Here is an 11,518-nt window from a genome sequence, read left to right as displayed (position 1 = left end):
TTCCCCATTCGTAAACAAATCACCGTGTTATTTATTTTCCGTTGCATAATTAGTTTATTAGTGATTTATTTATGCTACCACGCGTTTGCATGTTAATTTGATTAATTAATTAAACTTGGCTAATTAATTAATTAATTTATCACAAGGGGTCAATTCATTTTTAGCCTAGTAGGGAGCTCCCCCCCTGTGTCAACTTTTTCTCCTCCTATCCCGATGTCCTGCTTTCTCTTTAAATTTCTGAAGTAGATATTGTCCGACCCTGTGACTTTTTCCTCTTCTCGGGTCTCAAGGCTAGATGTTGTTCTTTCAGTTCTCCCTTTACACACTTCGGCAATCCTTTTCCTCTATTCATTCTCTTCGAAAACTACCTCACTACAGATTTCAAATCAAGGCTTTTTAAATCTATTAATTTTAAAATTAATGGGTTTCAAATAAAGCAAATAGAGTGGTTGTATAACATTTTTATTGTCATTTTGGTCTTGCAAATAGAGGTTTCAAGGGGTATTTTGGTCAATTTTAGGTTTTATGGTAATTTCGGTCATTTTTTAAGTTTCAAGGTGTCATGTGGTCATTCATTTTCTCCTAGGGGTATTTTGGTCATTTTCAAGGGTTCATTATTATTTTGGTCTTTTTTAGGTTTTATGGTAATTTAGGTCTTTTTGTTATTAGTTTTAGGGTCATTTGGTCAATTTTTGTTATTTAGTTTTCAGGGTATTTTGGTCATTTTGTAGGTTTCATGCTTATTTCGGTCATTTTTTGGTAATTTTGGTCTTTTTTTTTTCTTTTTTTTCTTTTTTTTTTTTAAGTTTTAGGGCTATTCTAGTCCTTTTCAGGTTCTAAGGGTATTTCGATCATTTTTTAGGTTTTAGGAGTATAATGATACAATTAAATAAAGGAACCATCATATGTGAGAAAAAAAAAAAAGAGAACTACCGAATGTGACAAAAGTACATTCACATGTGATGTTAGTACTACATAATGTGAGGACAGTACAATTAAATGTGAAAAAAAAAAAACAAGGGAACCACCTAATGTGACAAAAGTACAGTCACATGTGATGTTGGTACTGCACAATGTGAGGATGGTACAATCAAATGTGGAAAAAAAAAATTAAAGAAACCACCAAATATGATAAAAGTACAGTCACATGTGATATTGGTACTGCACAATGTGAGAATGGTACCATCAAATGTGAGAAAAAAAAAATAAGGGAGCCAATGAACATGACAAAAGTACAGTTACATGTGATGTTCGTACTGCACAATGTGAGGATAGTACAATCAAATGTGCAAAAAAAAAAAAGGGAACCACCGAATGTGACAAAATTATAGTCAGATTTGATGTTGGTACTGCACAATGTGAGAATGGTACAATCAAAGGTGAGAAAAAAAAAAAAGGAAACCACCGAATGTGACAAAAGTACAGTTACATGTGATGTTGGTACTGCACAATGTGAGGGTGGTACAATCAAATGTCAGAAAAAAAGAAAAAAAAAAAAAAGGAACCGCTGAATGTGACAAAAGTACAGTCACATGTGATGTTTGTACTGCACAATGTGAGGATGGTACCATCAAATGTGAGAAAAAATGAGGGAACTACCGAATGTGACAAAAGTATAGTCACATGTGATGCTAGTACTATACAATGTGAGGATGGTACCATCAAATGTAAGAAAAAAAAGAAAACCACCAAATGTGATAAAAGTTCAGTCACATGTGATATTAATACTACACAATGTCAGGATGATACCATCAAATGTGAGAAAAAAAAAGGGAACCACCGATTGTGACAAAAGTTCAGTCACATGTGATGTTGGTACTGCACAATGTGAAAAAAAATAAGGGAACTACCAAATATAACAAAAGTTCAATTATATGTGATTTTGGTACTACATAATATGAGAATGGTACAATTAAATATGAGAAAAAAAAATAAGGGAACCACTGAATGTGACAAAAGTACAATCATATGTGATATTGGTACAGCACAATATGAGGATAATACAATCAAATGTAAGAAAAAAAAATAAGGGAACCACCAAATGTGATAAAAGTATAATCATATGTGATGTTGATACCTCACAATGTAAGGATGGTACAATCAAATATGAGGAAAAAAAAATAAGAGAACCACCAAATGTAACAAAAGTATAGTCACATGTGATATTGGTACTGCACAATGTGAGGATGGTACAATCAAATGTGAGGGAAAAAAATAAGGGAACCACTGAATGTGACAAAAGTACAGTCACATGTAGTGTTTATACTGCACAATGTGATGGTACCATCAAATGTGAGAAAAAAAAAATGAGGGAACCATCAAATGTGACAAAAGTACAGTCACATGTGATGTTGGTACTATACAATGTGAGAATGGTACCATCAAATGTAAGAAAAAAAATAAGGGAACTACCGAATGTAACAAAAGTTTAGTCACATGTGATGTCGGTATTACACAATGTGAGAATGGTACCATCAAATGTGAGAAAAAAAAAAAGGGAACCACTAAATGTGACAATAGTTCAGTCACATGTGATGTTGTACTGCACAGTGTGAGTATGAGATCATCAATTGTGAGAAAAAAAAATAATGGAACCACCAAATGTGATAAAAGTTCAGTCACGTGTGATGTTAGTACTGCACAATGTGAGAATAGTACCATCAAATGTGGAAAAAAAAAAAAACCACCAAATGTGACAAAAGTACAGTCACATGTGAAGTTAAAACTGCATAATGTGAGAATGGTACAATCAAATGTGAGAAAAAAAAAACCATCAAATGTGACAAAAGTGCAGTCATATGTAATGTTGGTACCGCACAATGTGAAGATGGTACAATCAAATGTGAGAAAAAAAATAAGGGAATCACGAAATGTGACAAAAGTACACTCACATGTGATGTTAGTGCTACACAATATTAGGATGGTACCATCAAATGTAAGAAAATGATAACATGATATAGCGGATTGCCTATTAGTGAGTACCGTACCTCCTTTTTTTGGGGGGGTGGGTAACGATAGAATTTCCCTTCACTAACAAAAGAAAAACAAAGTATGAAAACCTACAAATGAGGAGGGGGAAAAAAAACCAAAATAGATGAACACAAATAAAAATAAAAATAAAAAACCCTATATGAGTAGCAACAGAAAAGGACAAAAATGGAAGAAGAAAAAGACAAAAGCTAAAATAAAAGCAAGTTTATATTTTATGTATAATTTTAAATTACAAAAAATGGCAATTTAAACAATTGGTTGATAACATAGCTATTAATTTTTAATTTTCTAGAAATTTTTCAAGCACGGAGGATATAAGAAAAAAATGTAATCCAATGGTGGAATTTTGAAAATTCATATTCAATAAAAAGATATTGAGTAAGTTGTAACCATAGTTTTAAAAATCGGACCAGACTAGTCAGTCCGACCAATTCAACTGTGAACCGGCCATTAATCCGGTCTAGTTATGACAAATAATCGAAAAAGAGCTAAAAATCGAAAATAATTGAAAACCGCCTGGTTCAAATGTAAAACCGGAAACCAGTATGGTTGAACCGGTTTTGTAAAATTGTTGAAAGAGATCTGCAATGAAGCTTTTTTTGCAGTAAAAATCTTCTTTTTTCTCATATCTGTTAATGGTGAGGAAAAATTGTTGCAATAAAGTTTTTTTTTTTTTTTTCTTAAGGTTGGCTATGCTTGAGAGAGAGAAAATGACTGAATATTCATGCTTGGTGTTGAAATTAGCACTTTGGAGTGGTATCTACATATCTTCAGTGAGAAAGAGAGAAATGAGAGGAACCGATGATGGTATTGCAGAGATAAATAATAGATATAACTTCCTGAGATAGATTAATAGCTATGTGGGGAGTATCGGAGTGGAGTGCTAGATTTACTAGATGTATTAGAAAAAAAAAATTTAATAATAATAATAAAGAATAAAGAAAGAGTAAATGTGTGGCTAAGAGTGGTGGTGTGGGAAAGTGGATTGTTAAAGAGTCATAACTCATAAGTCAGTGACTTGTCTAGTCATCTGACTTTGGATTTTTTTTTTTTTCCTGGTTAAATAAATAGTTGAAGTTATATTATTATATTTATATAAACTAAAAGATGAGACTTAAATACTAAGGGGGTATTTGGTACATGCACTTAAAAACTGAAAATATGTGTTTAAAAATATGTGTAAAAATATGCATGGGTTCGAGTTACACCACCCAATAACTTATTATTGAATTTATATTTTGAAAATACAACCGTTGGATTACATGTTTTATATGTTCTTAACATGCATGCTAATTTTCATGCCAATCGGATATAATTTACCATTTGATCTATGAACTCATCTTTTATGTATTATTTTAAACTACTAAAACTTGAATCTAAACAATTAATTGATGACATGACTATTAATCTTTGATCACCTTGAAAATTTGTAAGCTGAAAAATATATGAAGATAATGTAACCTCATGATAGATTTGTCAAAATTCACATCAAATTAAGAAATATAGGGTTGGGTTCAAGTTACACTTGACGTAATTCTAAAAAATGTTATACCACCCAATAACTTATTATTGAATTCATATTTTGAAAATGCAACCATTGGATTACATGCTCTATATGTTCTTAACATGCATGCCAATTTTCATGCCAATCAGATGTAATTTACCATCTGATCTACAAACTCATCTTTTATGCATTATTTTAAACTACAAAAACTTGAATTTAAACAATTGATTAATGACATGGCAATTAATATTTTATCACCTTGAAATTTTATAAGCATGAAAAATATATGAAGATAATGTAATCTAACGATAGATTTGTCAAAATTTACATCGAATTAAAAAATACAGAATTGGGTTCAAGTTACACGTGATGTAACTCTAAAAAATGTTACATCACTCAATTACTTATTATTGAATTAATATTTGAAAATCCAACCATTGGATTACATGTTCTATATGTTCTTAACATGCATGCTAATTTTCATGCCAATCGGATGTAATTTACTATTTGATCTATAAACTCATCTTTTATGCATTATTTTAATGGGAAGAAATTTCTATTCACTTTTAAGAGAGAGAGAGAGAGAGAGTACGAAAGACTAAAGTTCTTGAATTTTAAGCTACCATTTTGAAGTTGAAAGTGCAATCATTTTTTTATGGGTACAATTGTTTAGAAAATAATGACAGACATTTCTTATATAGGATATATATAAAAGGTTTTTTTTAGACTGTAAACAAAAAGTTCATCTAAAGAATATAAAGTTTTATATGTTTATATGTTTCTTTTTAATTTTCTTTGAATTTTAGAATAACTTTTATCTCCAAAAAAAAGTTAATATTTTTATGATTTTTTGCGAAGGTCAATCGTGGCCCTCGCAAATAATTTAGTATCAGTAAGGGCATATTTTTAACCCACACGAAAAATAAACTTTTTGCAAGAGATTTTTATTGTCTCTCGGAAATAATTTGGTGGGAACATTTCCCTTCAAAAATTTTGACATTTTAATGATTATTTGTGAAGGTCGACCTTAGCCCTCACAAATAATTTAGTATTAGTGACGGCTTTTTTTTAATCGTCATAAATAATACACTTTTTGTGAGAGATTTTTAATTATCCCTCGCAAATAATATGGAGGGAAAATTTCCCTCCAAAATATTAGTATTTGTGACGACTATAACACATAATTGCGACAGCTTTTCTTGTTGGTCACAAATATTTCACATTTTACCAAGTATTTGTGAGGGCTTTATTTTGCCATCACAAATAAGATTTTTTGAGAGGGCTTTTTGGGTCCGTCAAAAATTCTTTGTCGCTAATAGACATTTTTTTTGTAGTGTAAAAAAGTATGTGAAAATACGTGTAATATTGTTTAAAAATTGAAAACATGTATTTGAGTGGATGTATCAAATAGGACCTAAATAGTTTATTCTTTGTCAACCATTACTGACAAGAAAAGAAAGGTGGTATGGAGAAAAAACACTTTTTCTAATTTTTATATTTTCTTAATATAAGTTATTAAAATTCAAATTTTAAACAAAAATTATTTTAATATTTTAATTATATTAATTATGATGTCATTGGTTCGACCATCGATCTCACCTCGGTCGGATCATAAAACCGATAATCAGTTTCTTTTTTAGTTTTTTGTCCATTCTGGTTTTTAAAATCATGGTTGTAGCCTTAGGTTACAACCAATTTTGTAGCTAAACTTTGTCATTTTCTCTCCAATTTTCCCGCCCCCTAAAATTATCCCAACTAAACAAATGCTAAGAGATGCATGCACGCATGAAATACGCATTTAGTTTCACATGCCTGCAACATGACTGGCTCTATTGTGAGTGAATATGTACCATAGGTGCACCAAGTTAGAATTATTGAAGTAATTAGGTTCTCACTCCACCTCCCCTTCCTCTACTATTTTTATTTATCTAAAAAAATCAACAAACATAATCAGGTATACAAGTTGATGCAAAATTTATTGTGACAACAATTTGTTTTTTAATCCAATAGTTATAATAATGGGAGAAGGCACGAGGGAAACAAAAAATGGTGTGAGACTCCAACAAAAAACAAAAACTTAACATAATGGCAATTTCGAAACCAACTACAAGCAATGCCATGCAATCTTACAACTAATTGACAATATCACAATAAAAATAATTAAATATAAATCTTGAAGAAAAAAGGCCTAAGGAAATTCAAGATAGTTACAAGCAGGACTATTGTCCCTATAAAAGTTGCAGTGCCTCTCCAAATATCACCAAAATATATTGTTTTCAAGGATCCCATATTACGATTGCAATCGTTGGCATAGTACCGATTAAGCCGTTGAGCGAGTTCTAGGTAACAGGATCCCTTTTGCTCTATTTCAAGGCCAAGTTTGTTAACCATAATGGCAACTGCTTTATTGCTACCTAACTTGTTAACAATAATCCCTTTCTCAACAAGCAACTCCACATCTTCTCTAGTGTTGATAAGAAAATCCAATAGCACCATATAATTGCATATGTAAGCTTCAAATGGATAGTGGCACTGCTCCAAGGCCATGATATTTCTGAAAATGCCTTCAGTTTCGTCATGTACCTCCAAGCGCGGGACTTCTAAGAAAGTTTGAGTATTCACCAAGCACGGAAAGCGTTTCAAGAATGGTAAGCAACGCAAGAGCCATGAGCAAGTGAAGCAAGGAAATATTTCCGTAAGGTTACTCTTCTTGAATTGTATATCAAGTAACCTTCTCCCATCAGCCTTTTTGAAAATCACTCCTGCCTCGTCCAGCTTTTTTGAATTATGAAGAGTTTCAATAGGTTGTCCCGTGCTTTTAAACTCCCAAGGATAGTAGAAATATCTCATCAAATCAGTAAAATGTTTTACATTCTTCTTATCAATGTTTGTTTTTTTCTCAAAAGATAAGAAAAAGTAATTACGGGCAAGCTTAAGAAAGGAAATACATTTTTTTTGTTCAGACTTGGAAAATTGTGTGTGTAACTCGTCGAGAATAAAAAATGGAAGCTGATTTTCAAGTAATAACAAGTCTTGTTGTATATGTTTCCTCAGCAATGGCTTACTTAATATGCAATCCTTTTCATCTCCTCTCGCATTGCAGCATCCATCTTCTTCACTTGCATAGCTTTCTTCTTCTCCACACGCAGGGGTCCTATTAAAAAGCCCATCACTCGCAGCAGACCTCAAGAAGTGCTCAATGATAAAGGTTGAATCCAATACAACCATTTTCACAAAATCTTCGCTGCTGATATCGAAGATCTCTTCATAACAGCGACGAATCTTTAATTCGTTTATTTCAATGACGCCTGCAATATCCTTGTGGCATGTCCTAGTTCGATAACAAAATTCCCTGAGATATCTTAGTTTCAACATTTCCATGGCATGTAGTTCACATTCCCCATGGTGAAGAGGGCCTATTGAAATTAGCTTTGGAGTGTAGGCATCATTATTTACCTCACGAAGCTTCTTGGGGACCCGGTAGATGCAGCACTCAGGCCACTGGACTGGCTCCATGACTAGTGGTATGTCAATGGCTAACTCTTTGCAACCCATTTCTTTTTCTAGTGTATCCAGCCAAAGAAATAAATTATTTTCTAAATGATTCAGTAGATTGGCCGTTTTTTCCAATAATAATCAAGTTTACTTTTCCTAGTGTCAGGCAAATAACAATCATAAGCACCAGTATAGAATCTTTAATTACAAAGGGAATTTCAATTAAAAACATTTATTGATAATTACACGCAGTTACAAATGAGATTAAACCGGTCTACATCCTATATGCAAAAAAATTGATAAATCCTTTTCTAAGTGATTCAATAGATTGGCAAATAATTAAGTTTACTTTTCCTAGAGTCAGACAAATAACAATCATAAGCACGGGGATAGAATCTTTAATTACAAAGGTAATTTCAATTATTAAAAACATTTATTGATAATTTACACGCAGTTACGAATGAGATCAAACCCGTGGTCAATTGCCACCATTAAGGATGGAATACCGGGCTACATCCTATACGCAAATAAATAAATATATAAAAAGATATAATTTTTCTCATACATTTTTATTTTATTTTTTGTAGTTATCATTGTTACCATTATCATCCTTGGGGCAAGATTGGAAGATAATTCGTAGGCAATTGAATTCGAAAAGATTAGTGAAGACAAAATTTAGTGTCTTTAAATAGTGTGAAATTTTAAGTTTTCTATATAATATGTGCTTATATTAAGATAATATGTGCTTATATTAAGTTTTCTATAATTTTAAGTTTTTTATATTAAGTTTTCTATATGTGAAATTTTAAGTATTATATAAAAAAATAAAGCCAATTAAGGTTTTGTAGTAGAATGAATTTAATTCATGAGAAATTTACTGACTATTACAGTTGCAATATGATCATATGAACATTATCTTAAGCCGAGACATGTAAACGTGTAAATAAATAAATTAACTTGACATTTGAAGTTTCCTCAAAAAAAAAAAAAAAAAAAAAAAAAAAAAAAACATTTGGAAGCTACAAGTCCAAGATCAAATTAGAGCACATCAATTATTCACCTATTTAAACTTTAGTTTCATAATATATCAATAAGAGTATTTAATATAAATCTTTATAAATTGTAGAAATGAAAAAAAAAAAAAAGAGGAGTAAATAGATGTATAAATGGATATAAAATTATTGAAAATTGGTATTATTTTTTAAAAAATCTATATAAATAATAGAAATGAAAAAAAAAAGGAACTAAATTGACATATAAATGGATATAATATAATTTTGAATGAAAAATATGGAATTAAAAAAAATGGCTATATTTATCAAGTAGTTTCATTTATTATTTTTAATTAACTTGTATATGTTAGTATTCTTACCCATTTTGGCCAATAGCATCGTATGTGTTTGTGGATGTGTTGAGTCAAGGATATTAAACTACATGGATCCTAATATGTCTTATTTAATAATTTTGTCAAACTTTTCAACCTTAACGTGACATGTTTATTAAGTGACTTGATATAACACGATCCATGTAATATGTTGGGTTGATACAGTCACAACCTTTTTTTACCCTTTAAAGCAAAATGATTAATATTTTTTAATTAGAACATAAGTATAATAATTGTAAAAAATAAATTCTAACAAATTATATTTTAGAAAACATTGAAATTAATCTAAATTTTCTTATTGGATCATCACAAAGATATAGCCAAAAAAAAAAAAAAAAATTGCTTCTCATATAATTCAAACAATTTGATTTTTAATTATTTAAAATCTAATATATCTAATTATATATAATATGATATTTAGATCTAATCCTTCCAATAATTAAAAATAAAACTTATAGATTAAAGAAAAAAAATTCATGATTATAGAAAAAAAAAATGAAAATGTTGATGTTTAATACTAATAAATAGTAAAACATGAAAATTGAAATGAGGATCTACTAATTTTATTTTCCTATATATGTAATAACACAAATTATCACAATAAAGAATTGTGTTGGCAATATGAGTATTATAGTTTAGTCAAGGCGAATCCCCCTCTTTAATTATAGTATATATGGAATAACCATAATCCAGAAAACTTAGAGTATATCTTTTATTCTTTTAAATATGGGAAAATATGAACTTTACAATTTTACAAAGGATTCTACTATGTATGGTAAGCTATTTCTTTTTAAGATGATAATAATTATGGTATATCTTGTGTATTATACTAAATATAAATACAATAATTATCATGCAATTTAGGTGATAGTTACTTCACAAGTATAAAGTTTTTGTGAGGTGGAAAGGTGCAAGGGTCAGGGTTCAAGTCTCTAAGAGGGAGTTTCATACACATATACACTTATATCAGGTTAAAGTAGAATTTCTATCTTGTATAAAATTAAATAAATAAAAAACTATGAATACAATGAGGCAAATTAAAATCTTGAGAGTTTTCAAGATAACTTTATCTTTTGAGTCCTTCAAATCCAATTTATACACAATATATATATCTATATTTTTTTTTTTTTTATTGGCGAGATATAAACTCAATTCTCTTATTTATTTCTTTTTTATGTAGGCCCCAAAAACATCAATTGATTTTTGGTATATCCATTAATTCTATTTATTAATTTTTTGAAGAGTACCCTATCTTATGACATTCATATACTAACTATAAATACAATAAGGCAAATTAAGATCTTTGGAGCTTTCAAGATAACTTTATATTCAAGTCCTTCAAATCCTATTTATTGACAATATGATTTTTTTTTTTTAAGTGAGATTTGTACCAGTCAATTAGCTTTTGGAGCATTCATTAATTTTTTTTTTAAAGAAAAATATAATTTATGAAATTTCAAAAAAAAGAAATAGATGACTAGATGACTAATAAATTTGTTTTTGAAAAATAATTACAATATGCTACTAACTTTACAGATCAAGCTTTTTCTCTCTTAGACCCTAAGCACTATAACCAATCATTTGGAAGAGAGCTGGGAGACAGCTAAATACAACATTGGACCAAAACTAATTTGAGAGGAAACCATTTAAATAAGCCAAAGCCCATGAAATGGACAAAAATTTTGAGCAAAACTAGGACTTGGGGGAACAGAATTGACAAACTTTGCTAGGCTCCCCGATATTTTCGCCTATGGGTAGTAAACACCGAAACAAAATGATTTTAATTTTTATTAATTGGAGGTGATATATGAAGTTTCTATGCTGTATTTCTTTATCTACGATTACCCTTTTTCTTTATTCTATTTGAACAAAAATAAAGTGAAGGGATAGAGCGTAGAACCTGTGAAGTTTATTTGAAAGAAAATATTGCTTGAATAACTCCAAGAAATAGCTTAATCGGCTAGAGACTATGTATTACGAAGCAAGTCTACTCTCTCTCTCTCTCTCTCTCTCTCTCTCTCTCACATAGCTAGTACTCACTCATGGAACAAAAATCTTCTTGTGCTTCTATTTATTATGTGATCCCAGATCTCTCTATTTCAAACAGGAAAAACACAAAACACGTAATTACGATGACGTCTTTC

At 30.2% G+C, this 11,518-nt stretch overlaps 1 protein-coding gene across 1 annotated transcript; it reads right to left on the bottom strand.

The window, feature by feature from the left end:
• Positions 1–6,620: 6,620 nt before the first annotated feature.
• On the bottom strand, positions 6,621–8,946 carry LOC111994720 (UPF0481 protein At3g47200-like). Its single transcript, XM_024026599.2, has one exon. It carries the CDS (start codon positions 8,048–8,050, stop codon positions 6,656–6,658), a length of 1,395 nt encoding a protein of 464 aa, XP_023882367.2. The 5' UTR covers positions 8,051–8,946; the 3' UTR covers positions 6,621–6,655.
• Between the last annotated feature and the right edge of the window lie 2,572 nt (positions 8,947–11,518).

Source organism: Quercus suber, unplaced genomic scaffold (assembly GCF_002906115.3).
Source record: "Quercus suber isolate HL8 unplaced genomic scaffold, Cork oak 2.0 scaffold_199, whole genome shotgun sequence".
NCBI lineage: Eukaryota > Viridiplantae > Streptophyta > Magnoliopsida > Fagales > Fagaceae > Quercus > Quercus suber.
The sequence above is the reverse complement of the archived record's forward strand: the minus strand, read 5'-3'. Positions and strand labels throughout refer to the sequence as shown.

Bases quoted from the DNA above. Each gene is read 5' to 3' on its own strand.
- LOC111994720 (XM_024026599.2), bottom strand. From the start codon at position 8,050: ATGGGTTGCAAAGAGTTAGCCATTGACATACCACTAGTCATGGAGCCA.